The 21,018-nt window shown below is 51.3% G+C and overlaps 1 protein-coding gene across 1 annotated transcript in view; it reads right to left on the reverse strand.

The window, feature by feature from the left end:
• Positions 1–11,914: 11,914 nt before the first annotated feature.
• Positions 11,915–21,018, reverse strand: part of WNT10A (wingless-type MMTV integration site family, member 10A) — a 12,363-nt gene continuing 3,259 nt past the window's right edge. The window contains exons 3-4 of the mRNA XM_004674281.2: positions 15,111–15,490; positions 11,915–12,808 (exon numbers count right to left, since the gene is read on the reverse strand). Of these exons, the coding sequence (XP_004674338.1) occupies positions 12,311–12,808; positions 15,111–15,490 (878 nt within the window). The 3' untranslated portion in view covers positions 11,915–12,310. The remainder of the gene's footprint in view (positions 12,809–15,110; positions 15,491–21,018) is intronic.

Consider the following 21,018-nt stretch of genomic DNA (forward strand, 5'->3'; position numbering starts at 1 on the left):
TTGAAGCATAGGCTGCTCACACCTCTTCAGACACATAGCTCTACACCTGCAACCCAAGCACCCATGATCCTCCATCACAGTCCACCTCCTCTGCTCCCCTGCCCCTCCTTCCGCCCTTCTCACTGGCAGCTTCAATTTTACTGTCAGATTTCTAGAGTTTGTCTGGTTTCGATTCTCTATTCCTTTGTTTTGTTTCTCTATATGCCACATATCAATGAGATCACCTGGAATTTGTCTTTCTCTTTCTGGCTTATTTTCTTAGCACAGCTCCCTCCAGTTCCATCCATGTTGTTGCAAATGGCAAAAGTTCACCCTCTGTTCTTTTATATCTGAGTAGTAGTAGTTGTGTACATATACCATGCCTTCTTACTCCACTTACTGTTGCTGGGCACGTAGGTTGTTTCCATAACTTAGTTATGATAAACATATGAACACAGGAGTACATATACCCCTTCAGAATAGTGTGTTTGCATTCTTAGAGTAGATGCATAGAGCAAGTTTGCTGGATCAGAAGACAGATGTATTTTTAATATTTTGAGAAACCTCCATATTGTTTTCAAGTAAGTGTGAGCCCATTCTACATTCCCTCCACAATGTGCCTTTTTCTCCACAATCTTCCCAACACTTGTTGCTACAGGTCTTTTTGACACCGACCATCCTCACAGGAGTGAGATGGTATCTCATTGTGGTTTTGATTTTCATTTCCCTGATGACAAATGACGATGAAATTTTTTCCATTTGTCTAATGTCCATCTATTTGTATGTCTTTTTTGGAGTAGAGTGTTTTTAACTCTCTTGTCCATTTTTTTATTTGGTCTATTTGTTTTCTTATTGAGTATATGAGTCCACTGAAGATATTGGATAGTAGCCATTATTGGATGTATTATATGTAATATTTTCTCCCTCTCTGGAGGGTGGCTTTCATTTTTATGATAGTTTATTTCATTGTGCAGTCCCATTTATAGTCCCATTTATTCGTTTTTCCTTGCTATTAGAGTTGAGTCCCCAAAGACATCATTTAAACGATGTTATGGAGTGCTTTGCCTAATTTTTCTTCTATGTACTTTATGGTTTCAGTTCTTACATCCATGTCTTTAATCCATCTTGAGTTAATTCTTATATGTGGTGTGAAATTGTGGTCTAGTTTGCATGTGGTTGCCCATTCTTTGCATGTGGTTGTCCAGTTTTCCCAACATTATTTGTTAAAGAGACATTCCTTTCTCCATTTTATACATAAATTAATTGTCCATACAAGTGTGAGTTATGTCTGGGCTCTCAATTATATTCAATTGATCAATGTATCTGTTTTTGGTTCAACAACATACTGTTTTGATTACTCTAACAGCTTTGTATATTAGTATATACAATACACTACAATTATACATTGTATGTTATATAATAGTTTTGTGTGTATAGTCTAATTTGAAGTCTCGGATTGCAATTCCTCTGTTCCTTGTTTGTCAGGACTGCTTTGGCAACTCAGGATCTTTTCTTTTATAGTCCCATAGGAATTGCACCAATTTTTCCTCTCTTCAGTTTTTCCTCTATTTCTTGGAAGAATGCCACTGAAACTTCGATAAAGATTACATTGAATCTTTGTATTACTTCAGGTAAGATGGCCATTTTGACAATATTGATTCTTCTGATCCATGAGCAAGAACTTTCTTTCCATTTCTTTGTATGATGTTCTATTTCTTCTAATAGCTTCTTACAGCTTTCAAATACAAGCCTTTCGCTTCCATTGTTAAGTTTGTTCTTAGATATGTAATTTTTTGACACAATTGTACATAGGATTGTTTTTTGCTTTCTTTGTCTTCTAATTTGCTGTTTGAATATAAGACTGCAATATAGTTTTGTATATTGATTTTGTAGTCTGCCACTTTGCTGTACTAATTTTTTTCTAATAGTTTTTTAGGGGAATCTTTATTATTCTTTATGTACATTACCATATCATCTGCAAATAATGGTTGATTACTTCTTCCTCCCCAATTTTTATTCCTTTTATATCTTTCTCTGGCCCAGTTATTCTAGCTAGAACTTTCAATATTATGTTGAAAAGTAGTGAGCATCCTTATCTTGTGCCTGATCTTAGAGGAAATCCTTTTAGTTTTCACCAGTATATTATTAATTGTGGGCCTCTCATACATGACCTTTATTATATTGTATACATTCCTTCTTGTTTAATTTTTAAAGATTTTATTTATTTATGCATACAGAAATGGGGTACAGGTTAGAGGGCGGCGAGAGGATTCACCAGAGACAGAGTGGGGAGCAGAACAAGCAGATCGACAAAGTACACTGCTGAGGGGAGCAGCAGATGAGACAGGAAAGGTCAGCTGTGCCATGTGGGTCACCTCGGGGCAGGGACTGAACTCTCACTGAAGCAGCCATGGCTTTGCTTAGCTTCACAGCACAGTGCTCCAACCCACTGTGCCACCAGGGAGGGCCCTGTATCTAGTCCTTCTATTTCCATTTTTCAGTTTCTATCATAAATTGATGTTGAATCTTGCCAAATTCTTTCTCTGCGTCTGTTAATGTGATCATGATTTTTATATTGTGTTAATATGATGAATTATATCAATTGACCTACAAATGTTGAATCATCCTTGCTGCAAGACTTCTTATGACCTCTTTTTGGAAGTCACAGCATCACTTCCACAGTATGGATAAGTGAGGACAAATTACAGGGTCAGTTCAAATTTTTTTAAAGATTTATTATTTATTTATGCATACAGAACTGGGGTATAGGCCAGAGGTGCAGGGTGAGAGATTTCACCGGAGTCAGAGTAGGGGAGCAGAACAGGCAGATTGACAAAGTATACTGTGGAGGGGAGCAGCGGGCGTGTCAGGGGAGGTCTGCTGCACCATGTGGTCAGCTCAGGGTGGGGATCAAACTTGCACTGAGATGGCTGTGGTCATCTTGGCACTGCTGCGCTTTAACCTGCTGCACCACCAGGGAGGGCTGGTCAGTTCTGGTTTAAGGAGAAGAGGCAATACATAGATATAAATATCAGGAGACAGTGTTCAATGGGGACAGTTTTTTTTGACACCAGTTCCCATATGGGGCCAGAGCAGGATCAACTCAGGAAACTGCGTTAGAGTCATACGCAAGTGACACAGTGTACCAGGGAGGAACACTGGAGGTAACTTGTGGCAGATGGCAGGGGATTTCAGTGGCATTCTCAGGGAACCTGCATGCTTGGTTCTTTCTTGTGCTGAAGGTTTCTCCTTATTGGATATCTTAGTGGATGCTCTGATGCTTGCTCCTTGACCTCTGGCAGAAGAAAACAGAACTATGACCCCCAACTCAATGACTCTGAATCACTCAAAACTCTGAATCTTTTTTTAGAGACAGAGGAAGCAGAGGATGATTTGTAATTCATCCAAGATGCTGCAACAGCCAGTTCTCAGGGTGGTGGTGACTGCCCAGGGGCAGCTGCTTCCTAATCAGACTGCCCCTAGGGCAAGGCCTGGCTTATCTGTTCCTGCCTGTTTCCTAAGCCATATTTTTGAGGCTTCCTCTCAATTTCATGAGCTACCTGGTATCGTTTCATTAAATTCTTCTACTTCAGTGAACCAGAATCCATTTCTGTTGCTTACAGTTAAGAACCCTAATTGGGGTCCTCCCTGCCGCGCCATGTGGTACAAGGGTTAAAATTTCAGCACTGTCAAGCTCCTGCCAACCACTGTAGCATGAGTTCAATCCCACATATGGCTCAACAGACCTCTTCTAACTTACCCATTGCTCCCCTCAGCAGTGTATTTCAGTAGATCCGCCTGATCTGCTCCCTACTCTGTGGTGAATCCTCTCATCCCCCCACCTCTGGCCTGTACCCCAGTTCTTGCATGCATACATAAATAAAAATAAATTTTTAAAGAACTTTAATTGGCACAAAACCTCATTGACTGTTTCAGTCAGAGGAAATGACACAGTCAGAGCCATTTTTGGGAGAACAAAAATCAAAAAATCAGATAGATGTGTTGAAGAGGGGGAAAACCAGAATGAGAGCGGTCAGTGAGGATGTTTTCAAGTGTGTGATGAGCTGTAATATTGACAAAGCCTGTCGAGTAGGAGAGTGGGAAGATTTGGGCTACTGACTAAATATGGAAAAGAGAATAGGAAAGAAGGGAAAGTCCAAGTTGACAGGAACTTTAGTAACTAAGAAAATGACGTTGCAAAGAAAAACAAACAAGTCAGAGAAAACTAGTTTAGAAGAGGAAATCATTCATTCATATATTCAATAGACATTAAATATCAGCTCTACACGAGGCATCGAGAAGACAACAGTGGATAAAAACATGAGATACTAAAACTGCCTTAATAAAGCTTTAATTTGTGGTATCACAAACAGCACATGTCTTGATAACAGCCAGAGCTTCAGAAAAGATCCCAAGAAAGAAGGCTGGGCTTAAAGACAGGTAGGGAGTCATTTCTAAATACTCATATATTGATTCATTCAGTGCGGCTGAAGCACAATGGATGAGGTTGGGAAAAAGAGGTGAAGTGAAGGTGGAAGCTGGAACTAGATCCCACAGGTGTTTGTAAGTCATTGCTAAGTACTTTGACTCTTGTTCTCAGTGAGGTCAAAAGACTGTAGAGAAGACACGCTACCTGCTAACGCTTTAAAAAAAAAAAAAAACATTCTGTACAGAAAGAGGTAGGGGAAAGGCAGAAGCAAGCAGAACAACTAGGGAACACTGCAGTCATTCAAAGCAAGAAGCCAAGGTGACTTGGACCAGAAGGGCAATGATGAGAGGTAACGTGCTCAGGCTCTAGTTGTAAGCTGAAGGGAATCCACAGGATCGCTGATGGATTGGATGTGAGCTGTCAAAAGGAAAGGAACCCGACTCCCGAGTTTTCAAGAGGAATAGCTGAGCAGCTGATGCCACTTATGGAATACAGAAAATTGAGAATTATATCTAATGTTTCCAATCTTTTTGCCTGCCTGTCCTTCTTGCTGAATAATGTACTTCAGAATCTATGCTGTAGGACCAAGAGCTGTGAGGAACCTTGCAGGCCTCCAAGGTGAGAGGGAGAAGGGGCATTGGACTGGCACACGTTGTGAAAATCAAGATGGGAGAAAATGGTGTCTGCAAGGGAAACAGAGGAGGGGGAGCAGAGGTGTAGGGAGCAAACGAAGGGTTAATAAGTAAGAAGGAACCTGAAAAGTTAGAAAGCAAAAATCAGAATAAATCCTGTGATATTAGTTGGCATTACGTGAGCTCATGATTTTCTGCAGAGATTAATAGATGGTAAAGAACTCAGTAGATGACAGGTAGATTGTATAAAGATCTAAAAGTGGGTATCATCATACAAATATTTCTTATTGTCACTGAAAGCCCCAAAGCAGTGACAGTTTAGCAAGAAAGAGCACACCAGCACCCAGATCTCGACTTCTAAATAGCAGACTCCATTAAAAGAAACAAAGGTCCCTTAGAGAAATGGTTGGTTCAAGACTTGGAGCAGAGAGAGTACAAAGAACTCAGAAAGAGAACTTGGAACATCTTGTGTCAGAAGTAAAGAAGGACATACTCAAAGATTTATGGTGATTTAAAAAAAAAAAACCCAACATGGTAACTGACCAGATGTAGGAAATTCTGATCATCAAAATAAATAATGAAGCAATGAGTAAAGCTCTCACATCGCTACTGTCACTGCCACAGATACATAACCCAAAACTAGCCATGAGGACAACAGATATATTGAAGTTGAAAAAGCCTATAGTTTCTAGTTTGTCCTGTTCATGAAAGGAAAGGAAACTTTAGGAAATGTCTCAAACTGAAGGTGTCTCATTACAATGAGTAAATCCAGACAGGACCCTTTCATCACAGATTGGCAGATGTAAGTCCAATAAGGTCTAAAGGTTAGATAGTGCTAATGCATTAATGTTCATCTCCTGCTTGTGAGTGTGTGTCTTGTTATATAGGAAAATGTCCCTATGTGTAAGAAATGTACATGGAGGTTTCAAGAGGAATGGAGTATCATGTTGGACCTTACTCTCAAATGGTTAAGGAAAGGGTGACCGGGGAAGGCAGCATCAAACACATGCACCAAAGGGTCAAGTATGTCTGAGGAGAAGACAATTAATGGCATGTAGTGTTGCAAAGAGACTGAAAGTTATCTAGAATGTGAAAAAAAGTAGAAAACTGGCCCTCCCTGGTGGCGCAGCAGGTTAAAGCACTACACTGAGAAGCTAAAGCCACTTCCGCATGAGTTCGATTCCCGCCTGCCCCGGAGGTGACCACATGGCGTGGCAGACCTCTCCTGACCCGCCCGCTGCTCCCCTCAGCAGTGTACTTCGTCGATCTGCCTGTTCTGCTCCCCACTCTGTCTCTGGTGAAGCCTCTCACCGCCCCAAGCCTCTGGCCTGTACCCCAGTTCTGTATGCATAAATAAATAAATCTTTAAAAAAAAAAGTAGAAAACTTTAAAAAATACATATTAGTAATCACAACAGCAACTTATACCTCTGCTCGCCCATGGAGGATGAGTCAGCTATTGCATTCACAATGCTGGATGTGCATGCGGATTTAAAGACTCTTCTAGCAAATTCTTGGCTTCTCTGGGCACTGGGAGCCAAAGGTTGGAAACCTGCTTTCACTATACACCACAGAGAATTTAAGAAGCAAATCCCAATGACATAATCATATCCGTTATTAGGAGTCCAGGTCTCTCTAATTCCTTAATTTTAATTATATTCTGATGATATAATTCGATGCGCACATTTGGGTCAAATTCTGGAGACAGAAATATCACTGGAATTACTATCCAAGTAATGCATGTTTATTATAGACAAGCAAAAAAAGCATATAAAAGAAGAAGTTTTAAACTACCTATATTCCCATCATCCAAAACTAAATTAACATTTGCTATCTAATTTAGACTTTTAAAATGCAAATCACATCTATAAATTGTTGCAATAAGGGAGAGTTCCTGTCCTATGCTCTTTTGTATTGCACACACATACTGTCTCAGTGACTACACTTCAACTACCTCATTTTTAAGCACACTGCGAGGAATTCTGTTGAACAGATGGGTAGTGACTTATGTAACCATGTTCTCGTTTTCGGACTTTTACTTTGGGTGCAGAAAGATCGCGCTGGAGAACTTGCCCACGTAGCTCTAAAATACTAGAGAAGATGGGAGTTAGGGGGACAGCTACGTTGCCCAAGATTTAAGCACACAGGGGGAAAGAGGGTCAGGGAGGCCGCGACCGGTGGAAACAAAAGGCCTAAAGAGTCGGATGTGGGAGCTACACGAGGCAGTGGGCGAGTTGTGTCCAAGGGGCGCCAAATGGGCGGAACCCAAACCACAAAACTGGGAAGAGACAGTCTGGCGTCGGGCGATCCAGGCCCGAAAATTGGCGTGCTGCCGCTCCTCACCAACAGAGGGCGCTGCATCCACAGCAGTTTGCAGTGGGCGGATCCCAGCTGTCCGCCAGATGTGGACCGCTGGACCGCGGGAGACAGAGCTAACCCGCAGGCGGGAAGAGAGCGTAGAAGAGATGGCAGGCGGCAAGGGTGATGGCAGAATACCGCACCGTCTGAGGGCTCCCGAATTGCCTTTCCTGGTGGGCAGCAGGGTGAGCCTCCCGCCTAAAGGGGGCGCCGTTTTCTGGTCCCCACAAAAGTGTGGGACAGGCTGGCAGCGGCCCTGGGGCTTGTTAAGCAACACAGACCCGAGTCCACCGGGCTGGGGCCCTGGACCAGGAGAGACACATGTGACTATCTGCGCGGGAAAGAGAGCCGGCCCCGAAGGTTTCGGGCTTCTCGAGCTGTCGACTTCACACCCACAGCGAGCCTCCCGGTGCTCTTGCTGCCCCGGGGGCAGTGTGCATTTGAGGGGGGAGAGACTCAGGTCCAGAAGGAGGGAGTGCGTCCCCGTGTCGTCTGAAGCGGAGAAGCTGGGCAAGAGGGTGGAAAACCAAAGCAATTAAGAACCCTGGGCCGGGGACAACCCCAGGGACCCCGTCCACTTGACCTGCCGGCTCTGCCCACCCCCGGCCGCTTCCCGGACTCGGGGGTAATCAGCTGCTGCCGCTGCTGTAATTGGCGGTGCAGGCCTTGCTTGGCGCAGGACCCACGGGCGGCGCTGGGGCAGGGCGAGGGGCGTAATTGCAGGGCTTCGGGTGGCAGTCTGGACTGCGACTCCATTTAGGGGGAAGGGGACGGACACTTAGCTCGGGGAGCCAGCCCGTGGAGGGAGCAAAAAGACTTTCGAACCGGTAGTCTGGGATCCCTTCTCCGGAAGCTGGGGTTGGAGGGGTTGAACCCCAGAGAGAGTGCGGAAGGTGGACCGGCTCCCGAGAGCCAAGCAGGGGGCAGATTCCAAGCTCCCCACCCCAAGCCCTGAGCCTCAGTTCTGCAAGTCCGAGACTCCTCCCTCGTTCTGACCCTCCCCTCTTCCCTTTCTGCCGCCCCCGTACCCCCCCTTCTTGTATCCCCAGGGCGCTCCCACCCTGGGGAAGAATGTGCCCTTCTTGCGCACCCTTGCCATGGTAACGGCACACCCCCACCCCCGCGCACCGCAGCGGCGGGGCCTGGCCCCGCGGGCGGCTAGAGGGGGGGGGGGCGCCTCCCAGCCCTGCGGACACACCTCTACAGCCCTGGTTACCACAGCAACCGGGGGCGTTTCTAAGTGCGCAGCCGCGAAGTGGCAAAGGGCTCCCTCACGATCCTTCACGCGTTCAGATCCACCGCAGAGGACGCTGGCTCCAATGAGAGATTGCCACCCGCCCCCCATCTTCAAGGGCAAGGTCCAGGGCGGGTTCATGGGGGCGTCCCAGCTTATCCACATCGCAAAGCTAGGAAACAGCCAGATGGCTTCAGAGAATCTGGAACCTGAAAAGGGATCTCCAGTCTCCAGCTCGTCCACCTCCCCAGGCAGAGCCCGAGGGGGGCGCTGGCAGCAGGAAGCCGGGAAGGGCCCGGAGGCGCGCAGGCCCCACAGCCGAGCAGTGATTACAGGGACCTGTCCCTCCCGCCCGGCTCCCACTCTCATTAAGTCATTTTTTCCCCTGTTGGAAAGTCCCCGTGCCTTGAGCACAGGGGTTGGGGCGACCGCAGGCAGCTGCCGGCAACCACATAAGAAGGGGGGGTGGGAGGGGATAAGGGAGGACGCGACTAGAGCCTGGCCTAGCTCCAAAGTGGAAGGCCCCCTGCTGGGGGCTAGCTAGGGGGCGCGTTAATTCGAGGCGGAGAGGGCAGCGCAGCTGACCTTGTTTCTCACCCATAGGGGCCTCTTACAGGCCCCCGGCCTTCACCTTAGCCTCCTTCCTTCTCTGTCCGACCCTTCCCCCCAACCCCCATCACTGCAAAGCAGGATGTCTGTGTTCTGATCCCCTCAGCAGTCTGGCTGCCTCCTCCTGACCCTTAACCCCACAGCACTGCCTGCTCCACTGTCCACCACCTTCATTCTATCAGTCCCTCCCTTCCTTCCTCTGGAATTATCCAGGCCCTGCTGAACCACACCAGTGTTCTCCCCTGCAGAAGGTGTCCCACTGTCTAAGGTGAAAGGTCCTGGGGGGCCAGGCAGGGTTCCTGCCTCTGAGTCATCTCTGGTCTACCTTCTGTTCTCATTTCCAAATCTCAACCCAGGTCCTCTGCAAGCGGGCGGTGAGTTCTTCCCTCCAACTCTACCTTCCCGCTTTGGCTTGGCGGCCCGGTGTCCCCATTGCCAACCAGTACCTTGATTCCTGTCCCATTTTCCACCCTTCATCACATCTGCATCTCTCCTGAGGGACCTTACCAAGTCCACACACCCCTTTTCAGTTGTGGGGTCCAGCTTTGGTCCCCAGTTTCTAGCCAGCGTCTGGCCCAGAGAGGATGAGGGTAGGTCCAACTTTTTCTCTCAGCCTTCACAGTTTCCGCTAGCGGGTAGCAGATCATCCTGACTGGACTTGATTGGAACATGACCCTCCCCCCAACCTGATGTCCAGCCTCCTGCCCCACCCCGTTGCCCACCCCTCCCTCCAGAGGCCATTTGCTCTGCAGTGTTAGGGCTCTCACCTCATTAGCCCCAACTGATCCTATATCTCTCTCTTTCAGTCTCTCCTCCCCCAGCACTGTCCTCCTTAAGCTCGGAAGGCAGAGGAGGGGGAGTCCAAAACTAATGTTGTAATGGGCGCTGCTGGGGGTGGCAGTGCCCCCCAAGCCTCCACTCCTCCCTCCACACATCCCTTCCCTCTTCCTTTCTGGGATGGGAGGGAGGAAGGGGGCTGGGAGCCCAGCCCCCACAGCTCTCTCCTAGGTGAACAAGAGGAAAGGAATGAGGCAGGTGTGTCTGGCTGCTCCAGCCTACCCCTCCTCCCCGAGGGACTCTCACCAGCCTGCCTTTGGGGCTCTCTTTGGGGGGATGGGGAAAGAAACGCTGTCCTCCAAGGAAGCCCTGAAGCTGGGATGCTGGCTCGGAGGAGGGCTAGCTGTGGGGGCAAGTCTCCCAGCTGGTGCTCTGTGTGGAGTGTATCACCCAGAAGCCTTCTCACCCCTACCCGGGGGTAGGAAGCCATGGGAAAGGGTATGGCAAAATGGGGGGTTAGTGCAAGTGGGCATTTTGGGAAAGGAGTATGACTTAGTCCTCGTCTGGCTCATCAAGAAGAGGGCCATTCTGGGGTAAACTGAGTCAGGCACAGGGTCTACAGCTCTGAGCAGCAGCGGGAGGCCTGGATGAAGTAGGTGAAGTGTTCTTTCCCCAGATCCTGACCTCACCTCCTCCTCCACCGCCCTCCTCCTTGAGGGTCTGTTCCAGAAAAACATGAGATCTGAGCGCCAAGGAGAATGCAAGACTGGCCCAAACTGCCAGCTCAGCAATGTTCTTGTCGGGGGAGGGGAGGCTTAGTAACCTGCTAAGGGGCGCCATGAGCTGGGGGCTGGGGGCATAAGAGGGGCAGGAAGAATGTCCCCCACCCCTAGTCGTGCATACCCCACCTCCCCTGCCTGGACGAGAGACCAGAATCCAGACAGTGAGTCTCCTGGCCCTCCCCCGCCACCCTCCTCCCTGGCCGCACCTCCTAGCCCCACCTGCTCCCCGGGGCGCTGGGCTGGCTGGGTTGAGCTGGGTCTTGCCCAGGATTACTCCTCTCAGAGTGCCTCCTGTCTCTGCTGACGGGTGCTGCTGGGCACCTTCACCGGTCCTGGCTTGTGGCAGAGGGCTCAGTCACAGGAGGATGGCTAGAGCTCTGGCATCAAGGGTCTCCCCTGACCCAGCACGATGTCCACATCCCCGCTGTGTTCCTCCAGCCCAGGACCCTCTCTTTTTTGAGAGGACAGCTTTAGTCCCCCCACTGCTCCCTGCTGTCCGCTTCTTTCCCCCTACATTGGGTTTACCAGCGGGCAATGTATCTAGGAATCAGAACATGACATTGGCCTGCTCAAGACCCTCTGAGGATCCCTGGCCCCTTAAATAAAATCCCACCTCCTTACGTTGGCCTGGAAGGACACGGTGTGACCTGACCCTCCCTTCTCCCCAGGACCTCCCCTTCTAACGAGCCCCTTGATTTCATTCCAATCCCACTGGCCTCTCTAGGGAGAGACCTCTCCAGCCTCAGAGTTTCTGCCTTCACACGACTTCAGCCTGGAAACCATCACCATCAATCTGGTTCAACTCTCCTTGTGCTCCCAGGATGAGTTTCACAACTCTGGAAACCTCCCAGCTGTGGCTTTGCTTAAAGGCTCCACTCCCGTGCATCACTCTCAGCCCAGCGCCTTGAACTGCACAGCAGATAACATTGTCTGAAATGATTCCTTTGTATATTTTCTAGTTTATTGTCCATCTCCCCCAGCCAGAATGTAAACTCCAAGAGGGCAGGTGCTGTGTCTCTTATTCACATCTTATTCCCAACACCCCTCATTCCCTGCAAAGTACCAGGTCACAAAGAGTGCAAAATAAATACTTGTTAAATGAAAGATGAGGGGCAGAGACCAACGAGGGGAGCATGTCTGGGGTCTCACTGCCTCAGCTGCGTTATGTCCCTTTCCTTTTTCAAGTCCTCCTCCCCTGCCCATCCATCAGCTTCCCACCGTCTCTCCCACTCCAGGGGGTGGGTGAAGGAAGGGCCGCAAGGAAACAGGCCTCCCAGGCAATCCCCGCCCAGATGAGCTGTCTGAGCTTGGGGCAGGGAGCCCACAGAAGTAAATGTTGGGGTCCAGGCAGGTGTGGACTGTGCCGTGACTGCAGCGTTGACGACCCCTTAGAACTGGGAAGTTCCCGCAAGATCCCGTGGTCCGACCTCCTCTCCTGGAGCCCTAGGGACGCTGCCCGGCCCGGATGCCCGCGCGGGGCGCGGCCAGGCTCCCGGAGGGGCGCCCGCGCGTCACTTGCAGACGCTGACCCACTCGGTGATGCGGCACTCCTCGCAGACCACGAAGCAGCACCAGTGGAAGCGACAGTGGCAGCGCTCGCTGCGCGTCTGCCGCAGGATGTTGTGGCCGCGGCCGCAGCACATGCTCCCGCAGCCGTCGGGGCCCGCGCTGCTCTTGTTGCACAGGCGGCCCACGGTGCCGGCCGAGTCCAGGCGCGGTTCGCGCTCGCAGAAGTCCGGCGACTTCTCGAAGTAGACCAGGTCGGCGGGGCTGGCGCGGCGGCGCGGCCCCGGGACGCCGGGCGCTGGCGAGGGTGCGCCCGCAGGGCCTGGGTCCAGCTGGCCGCCGTTGCGGTTGTGCGGCCGGATGAGCGTGGCGCGGTGGAAACGGCTGCGCAGCTGCGCCCCCACCGCGCGGAACTCCGGCGTCACCTGCCAGCAGGTCTTGAGCTGGCAGCTGCCTGACGTGCCGTGGCACTTGCACTTCCGCCGCATGTTCTCCATCACCGCCTGCGGAGGGAGGCACGGTGAGGGTGACGGCCGCGGCCAAGCCCACAGCCCTCCTCCCAGCGCAGACACCGGCCGGTGCCAAGTCGCAGGGGCTCGGGAACCGACTCCCGTTGAACAGAGGCAAGGGTTGAGGCCCAAGCCAGGCGCTGCCGCTCCTGAGCCTAGCCGGCCACTCGGGAGAGCTCTGCCCGCTTTCTGCGCCCCCCCACCCCCCCCCCGTACCTCCCAGGCCAGGCCCGGGGGGAATCCCCTCCTTCCGGATCCCCTCCTCTCCAGCCGCCTTTTCCAGCAGCTGCAGGGGCCCCTTGAGGCTGGAGGCTCTTGCTTCCTGAGGGGGATCCCAGATCCTCAGGGAAATTCCCTCTCCTTCCATGCCTCAGGTGGGGGTCAGGAGCAGGGGGGAGCCAGCCCCACTACCTCCGAGTCCCAAAGCCTTGCTCCAAGCTGTGAATGGAGGCTTAGGGGATTCTGAAAAAGTCCCTTTCCTCCTAAGGCCCTGGGGCTGGTTGCAAGGAGCTTGGAGGGGAGAGACTCCTTCCTCCCCACCCCACCCCACCCTCATTATGCGGACAGGGACTTATCCTGCTTTAAGCTGAGTGTCACAGCTCCTCCTAGGAAAAGGTGAGCACCAGCTAGGGTCAAAGGCTCTACCTGGACGCAGAAGGAATATGGAGCCCAGAGAGCCAGACCTCTGTGTAAAGAAGATGGAGTTTCCCAGGCCTCCAAGAGTGGTGGGTAATCACAGGAACAGGGCCCACCCACCACCATCGCTGGGGGTGGGGGTTCTAGCTCTCCCCCCAGAGAACCCTTGGCTGTCTCCTCAGCAGAGACTCCAGCAGCAGCTCGCCACATTCTCCCTTCCCCCTCTCCACTCCAGAAAACAGCATCGTGAGCAACATGCTCTGGACCCTCATACCTGGGCAGAGGGCCACACAGAGGGACCCTGCCCCTCACATCTCACAGGGTTCCACAGCTGGTATGTGCAGCCTGCGGTGTCAGCACCACGTGGGAACCAGTCAAGGCCGCCTCTGGCCAACTGCTCCAGAACATCTGCTTCCCACAGGCAGTAGCCATTAATTAACCAGTTTAATGAGGAGGAGGAGGCACTGTTGGTTGGGGCTGGGATAGTATCGAAGCTTGGGAAAAGAGCTACATGGACAGGGCAGGGCTGGGCGGAAGCTGGACCTGACCTTAGGGTGAAAATGCCTCAGTTTCCCTCATGTCTAAGTCAGGATGGGAAGAGCTGGATCAGCTCGGAATCTCTGTGGAAGAGGGAGAAACAGCCTGAGTGGAGTGGCTAGGAGGAAGGGGAGTGTGATGGGGAAGGGGCCAGGCAGGCTGAGAGAGGGCAGGAGCAGGACCTGAGCAGGCTGGACAGAGCCACGCAGAAAGGATGGGGTGGGCAGGAAGAGGGCGGTGCTGAGCTACCATTAGGCTAAGGAGGCACTGCAGTGCCCCTGCTCTTAATACAAGTGTAGTAAGCAGAGGAGGGGTGCTGGAGCTCCACCTTCTGGGCGCAGATCCAGCTCTGCCCCTTTCTCACTAGTTGTATCACCTTGGGTGAGCTTCTTTGGCCTCAGTTTCCACATGTTAACACGAGCTTTATTTATAGCACTCGCTGACATAGTTGTAAGGAATAACCAGGCCAATGTGCAGTAAAGTGCTCCAGGAGACAGTGCCTGACTCACATCAGCATTCAATCAATAAGTGCAGGCTATTATTTCTTTCTTCTCCTTTTTTTTTTTAATGACTGACCTTGGAGATAGTATGCACATTTGAGGGTACAGGAGAAAAGAGGGAGGCTACTGTAACACAGTACACAGTGACCCCAAGGAACCACCCCTTTCATTTTGTCCAGAAAGGCTGAGAGGGCTGGGGTGGCAGCGCAGAATCCTGGAACATTAACACTAGAGAGGGGTCAGGAAATGTGGGAAAGGTGTTTCTAGATTCAATTCAACAATTCAACCACCTTGCTTTATAGGGAAGGAGACAGAGTAGCACAGTCCTAAGCACCGCTGGAGGGATGACAACATGCTGTTCTGTCCCAGGGCTAAAGGAGGAAGTGGGAAAAGCAGATTGTTCCACAGAAAGTGAACTATACAGAGCAGGGGTTCCTTCATCATGCATCTCCAGGTCTTCTGCCAGGCCTGGGGCACAGAGTATTTGCTGACTGAAATAGGAAGGAGCAAAGAGAAAGCTGCTGAGTTAAGGGAAGTGGTCCCTAAGAGGAAAGACAGGCCAGGAGAGGGGAAGGGCCTTAGGCAGAGGGGTTTGGAGCAAGCCCGGGGAGTAGGACGCTCACCTGCCTCCCAACTCGGTTGTTGTGGAGCCTCATGCGTGCATGGATGTCTCTGTGAGGCTCCCTGGAGTCCAGAAAGTCCTTAGAGAAGCGCTCCCCGAAGCCCACGTCAGGGCTGCAGCCGCCCCACTCCCAGGAGTCCTGCAGGCCAGGGCTGGCCGGGGGCAGAGCTGGGTGCTCTGGGACCCCGTGGCTGAGGCCCTTACCACGCTGCAGCGCGTCCAACTGCAGGCGGTGCAGCTTTCTACGAAAGGCTTCCTCATCCCCTCGCCTGGAAGCATCGCAGCCGCAGGCCCTCAGTTTGCCCAAGGCACACGCGTTGGACACTGCATGCACCACCCCTGCTGCCGCAATTGCGTAGGCAAAGGCACTCTCTCGGAAACCTGTGGACAGAAATTCAAGAAGCAGTCTCTCAGGGGTGTCCATAGCCCATCCTTTTACCACATGGAGGTCTAGTGTTTGGGGAAAGCTGGGTATCAGAACAAAGAGTGAAAGGGGAACAGAAATCATACCAGAAGTTCTGCACACAGGATATGGGAGGGGTGGGGGGACTGCCTCCCACCCGCCCTCTCTTTTTTTGCACTCCCTTCCCCATTTCATTAACATCACTCTTAGCAAGCTCAGTGGCTGTACAACTTGTGTCTTTCCTGTTGGACAGAAAGAAACTGATCACATTCTTTATAAGACTGAAGGCTTAATCTCTTCTCATATATTTGCAATTTAAAAGTAGATCTGCATCTGTAAAACTAGAATCAAGCACAAAAAAGAAAACTGGAAAACCCCAATGTAGAGATTAAGCAACACTCTCCTTTCTGAATAATCATTGCATCTATGAAGAAATTAAGGCAGAAATTTTAAAATAGGAAACAAATAAATATGAAGATACAAGTTATCAGATCCTATGGGTTGCAACAAAAGCACTACTAACAGGGAAGTAATTGCAGTACAGGTCTACACTAAAAAATAAAAATCGCAAAATAAGTAACTTAATCTTACAACTAAAGCAACTTGAAAAAGAAAAATAAACAAAGCCTAAAGTTGGTAGAAGACAGGAAAGAATGCAAATTAGAATGAAAATATAAAATCAGACTGAAGAAGGCAAAATGTAGTCTAAATGACCAGTGGTGAAATCCCAGGTCTCAGAAAGTGTTAATGGGCAAAAAGGGTAAGAGGAGATGGTCTCCCTTAAAGCTCTCTGCCCTATAATTACCTCCCTGTGATGCCCCCTCATTCTGCATCTGACAAAAGATTAACTGGGAGCAGGCTTTAGTACAAGTCTCAAACTACTCTCTGGCCCAGGCAGACTGTGGACAGTGGGAGAAGTCAAGGACAATATTAGCCACTATGTGAGAAGGGGAATCCACCTGCAGGAAGTCCAGAACCTGACCAGAGGTGGCTTGGAGAAGGCCAGCGATTTAGGGGGCTATAATAACTCTGGGTTCCTCCAGTCCAGCATCAAAGATATGAGTGCATATATACTTAGAGGACTTCCAGAACCCTGAGTCAACTAGGACTGGATAGAGACCCTTGTCCAATCCTACTTCTAAGTCTTGCCTAACTCTATATCACAGGTCTCTGTCTTCTCCCTATCCAGCTTCCCCTGTCCTCCCCACCCTAAATGTTTTGTGGTTAAGAGGATGAACTCTGGTGCCAGATTGCCTGGGTTCAAATCTTGGCTCTTCTACTAACCTACTGTTAATAGTTATGTCACATTGGACCAGTGACTTGGGCTCTCTGTGCCTCAGTTTTTTCATGTGTAAAAAAAAATAGGGGGCAATTATTATCCCCTTGATGTCATTCCAAAAATTAAAGGCGTTAGTAAATTTAAAATGCTTAGAATAATACCTTATTCACAGTAAGTACTCCACAAAACACTAGCTATTATTGAGATGTTCTTCCGGTTGTCTGACCTCACACACTACTGTTGCAGTTTCAGGCCATTACTTCTTGTTACCCCAATCAGAGAGCAAACTCTGCAGCTCATGACCCACTCTGGAAGAAATCATCTGGGCTACCAGAAGCCCATCAAGCAGAGGGTCCCTCTCTGTCTTCTCTTTACTGTTCAAGGCATCTTTTCCATAAGAACTCACCTATGAGCAAATAGGAAGTAATGAGGATTGGGCTAGAACCTTCTAAGGGAATGCTGGGAGTTGGTGGGAGCTGCAGAGGAGTAAGCAATGCTCTGGGAGGTGGGGCCCAAGGGAAAGGAGGGCAGACCCAAGTCATTGGGGAGCACACCCTATATTTATTCCTTGCCTTTTATCTGTGGGACTCAGCACTTCTCTGGTTGTTGGGGGAGTCATCAGCCCACTCCTAGTACAGATGGGAATACTCAGACCTCCAGAAGCAGTCCAGGCCTCAGAAATCACCCTCTAACACACACATTCACAATTTGCAAAAGGGGGAAGCCCAAGTTCACAGGGGTTGTAGAGATAGACCCAGCTGCAGTGTTCGTGGCTCCCAGACCTGCTGGCACATTTGGCTTTTGAGAAGTCCTGCTGCTAAAAAAGGAGTCTATGTATCCCAGTTCTCAGATCCTATAACCCCATCTATGTTTGTCATCAGGAAAGAGAAAGAGGCTGATCCAAGGGGATATGTTGGGAACCACCATTTTCCAGGCTCTGTTACATTTAAGGTGGGTCAGGAGGAATCTGGAGAAATGTAGTATACAGCTTACAGACACCCCTACCTACCCACAGTGGCCAGATACCGCCCTTGGCCTCTGGAAGCTGTCACAGTCGCGCGCAGAGGTGATCAGGCAGAGCTTATGTGGTCACCTTCTGATCCAAGCATCCAGGCCTCAGAGAAGCCCAGCCCATTGGGTCTGCCCCCAACTCCCATTCAGGGCCCCAGTTTCGGTCCTGGCCCCGACTGTCTGGGGCAGACGCAGGCACTGTGCCATCTGGCCAGCTGGAGGGGGAGAGGGTGGGGCCATGGCCAGCTGGGCTGCCCGGAGCATGGGGGGTGTGCTCGTTAAGACGCACAATTAGCCGCCCTGCCTTTGATCTGAGACAGGGACTGCCAGCATCTAAGTGGAGTCAGCTGCTGCTACAGGCCGCAGCCAACGGCCAGGCAGGGGCTGGGGGAGGAGGTTTGGAGGGCAGGAGTGTGGAGGAGACAGGATTCAGAGGCAGTGGGAACTAGGAGGAGTTAGAGACACTTGAGCCCCGCCCACTCACCCCTTCTAGTCAAAGAAAGAGGAAAGCAGAGAGGTCTGGTCCCTATTGGCTCTGTGCAAATATTCTATGAGTGCGTTTGTGCCTGGGCTGAGAGAGGCAGAGTTGAGTGCATGTGGGAACATTTAGGGGTGACATTGAATGGCCACACATTTGCACAAACATGGGCCGAGGTTTGTGTGTGTGTGTGTGTGTGTGTGTGTGTGTGTAAGTCAGTTTCCTCTTTTGGCGTACACTTCCCCATTGCACAGCTCACCGCTGGGCACAAAATTAAACCTTGGTGGCCTCGCAACTGGAGAGGCAGCACAGCAGGGCGTTGAACAGTTTCGAAAATCAGCCGAAATTGTTTCAGTTCTGGTTCTATAGCTGTGGGACCCACTGCAGGTGACCCATCCTCTCTTGGCTTCATTTGTAATGGGAGGGTAATGGGATCTACATCATGGAGATTGTTCAAGAATATCACAATACAAAGTGTTAAAGAACAGTGTCTGACAGACAGCAAGGACTTGGCATGACTTGACTAATTTATTGGGTGACCTCAGGTGATGCCACATCCTAGGATGTGCTAGCCTGTGTCTATGCCTGAGTGTCACCACATTCCCTAAGTTTAGAGACCAAGGCATAAAACCAAGACTCCCCAGAGGATGACTAGAAAAGGGAGTTGCAGAAGACAGAGCCAGGGCCTTGGAGAGCAGAGGCTAGAAGCTCCTGGCCCATTGCTGACTTCCCCTGGGCTGGGAGTGTGGCTTGTTCAGGACCTCAGGCCCCTCTTTGCCTCCCTTCCCAATGGTCTGGGCCACGGGGAAGCTAATAGTTAAACTAGAACCCAGTGTGTGATTCTCCTCCCCTCCCTGCCATTAAGCCTCTCCTTGACTGCTCAACATCCCTCACTCCAGTACCCAAGTCCAGCCCAAAGCAGCCCGTTTCTCCAACCCAGTCAGGCTGTGAGCTGGGGGGGTTCTCTTATGCTCACAATGAAACCCCTCCCACTAGCAGATGTTCTCTCAGCACCCACATCCTCAGGCACCCACCCTGCAGGGCCTCAGAACCAAGAGCTAGGGATCGATCGAAGTTCCTTAGCACGACTGGCACAGCTATCCCTCAGCTGGGTAAAGCGGTCAGTCTGGCCACTGGCCTGGGGGCCTCCTGTGGATTTTCCTCCTGACTGGGTGGCCCTCTCATGGCCACTCCCCCTAGGCTGCAGACCCCCTCCAATACCTTCCCAAGCTTTCCACTCCAGGCCCTCAGTCACCCTCTCTTCTTCCTCCTCTCCCAGTTCCTCAGTCCAAGCCACCTCAGGGAAGACGTCAGGACAATTAGATGGCTGTATCATGGAAGCTGTCCCTGAATTTTAACCATGGCAGAATGCATCTTTAAACTAACACCATTGGGTCCTCCCTGGCGGCGCAGCGGGTTAAAGCACAGCACTAAGAAGCTAAAGCCACTTCAGCATGAGTTCGATCCCCGCCCGGGAGTTGACCCACATGGCACAGCAGACCTCTCCTGACCTGCCTGCTGCTCCCCTCAACAGTGTACTTCATCAGTCAGCCTGTTCTGCTCCCCACTCTGTCTCTGGTGAACCCTCTCACCACCCCTGCACCTCTGGCCTGTACCCCAGTTCTGTATGCACAAATAAATAAATCTTTGGGAAAAAAAAAAACACCATGGCAGTTGAGGCATGACTAGGAGACAGTGCCCTGAGTAAGCATGACTGCACCTTGGTCAACCCACAGCAGAGAGACTGGGAGAAAGACTCAGACCCGGGGCTGGCTGCCCACAGAGTACCAAGAGTAGCCCCAGGGGGTCCTATTTAGCTAGTCCCTGAGGCCAAGACCAGCCAGAAATGACCCGGGAAGAGGAACCCAGATGTGGAGTGAGGGAAGGGCACCACGTGGCCAATAGTGGTGCCTCCCTCTGTCTATGTGTATGTGAATTTCTTTCCAGAAGTCCAGAGTGCCCTCGGGGAGAGAGCTGGGAGAGGAGAAACAAGATGCTTCCATGGGGAAGCTGAAGCCAGAGCCAGGGGGCGACTGGAGGCCAAAGCAGGGAGGCCAGCCCCCTGCCTGAGCCCCCCTGCCTGAGCCCAGAAGCCGCTATCTGGCCCCCTCCCCGCGCAGGGCAGCGCCCGTGCTGGCTAGCCTGGCAAGTCTCCCCCCTCCACCCCTAACCTTTCCCCGAGCCGGCGGTCCCCCCCAGCTCACCTCCTGCTTATTAAACTGCAGGTGAACCCGGGAGTGCTTGGCGCCACGCCAACCCCGCGCAATTGCACACTCAGAACTAGCCCCCATCCTTCAAAGACCCTGTGCTCCACTCCTGGCGGCTGAAGTAATCGGGTGCCTGGTTTCCCTCCGTCTAGAGGGCACGCGAGGACCAGAGAGGAAGAGGGCACACCGGCGCCCAGGCCCGGGAGAATGATGAAGCGCTTGCTTGGCCAAGCCTCGCCTCACCCGGAGCGGCAGGGGTGAATACCTGAGTCTACTGAGCCCCAGGACGCAGAACCCCAAGCTGAGGCTACCCGCCCTCACCGCAGGGGTCTAGCTGAGAGAGAGCTCGGGGTTTCGGGGAGTGCGCGTCACCTAGAAACCCCGAGGGAGAGCTGGCGCGGGTCTGGGAGCGCCAGCCGGGTCCCGCCGGGGCTGTAAGATGCCAACGCCTGCTCCTTGGTGAGGGCCAGCGCGGGCGCGGGGACCCGGCAGGGCGCACAGCTAGCTAGGCCTGTCCGCCCGCCCGGGGTC

Source organism: Condylura cristata, unplaced genomic scaffold (genome assembly GCF_000260355.1).
Source record: "Condylura cristata isolate star-nosed mole 26May11 unplaced genomic scaffold, ConCri1.0 scaffold00002, whole genome shotgun sequence".
NCBI classification, from domain to species: Eukaryota; Metazoa; Chordata; class Mammalia; order Eulipotyphla; family Talpidae; genus Condylura; species Condylura cristata.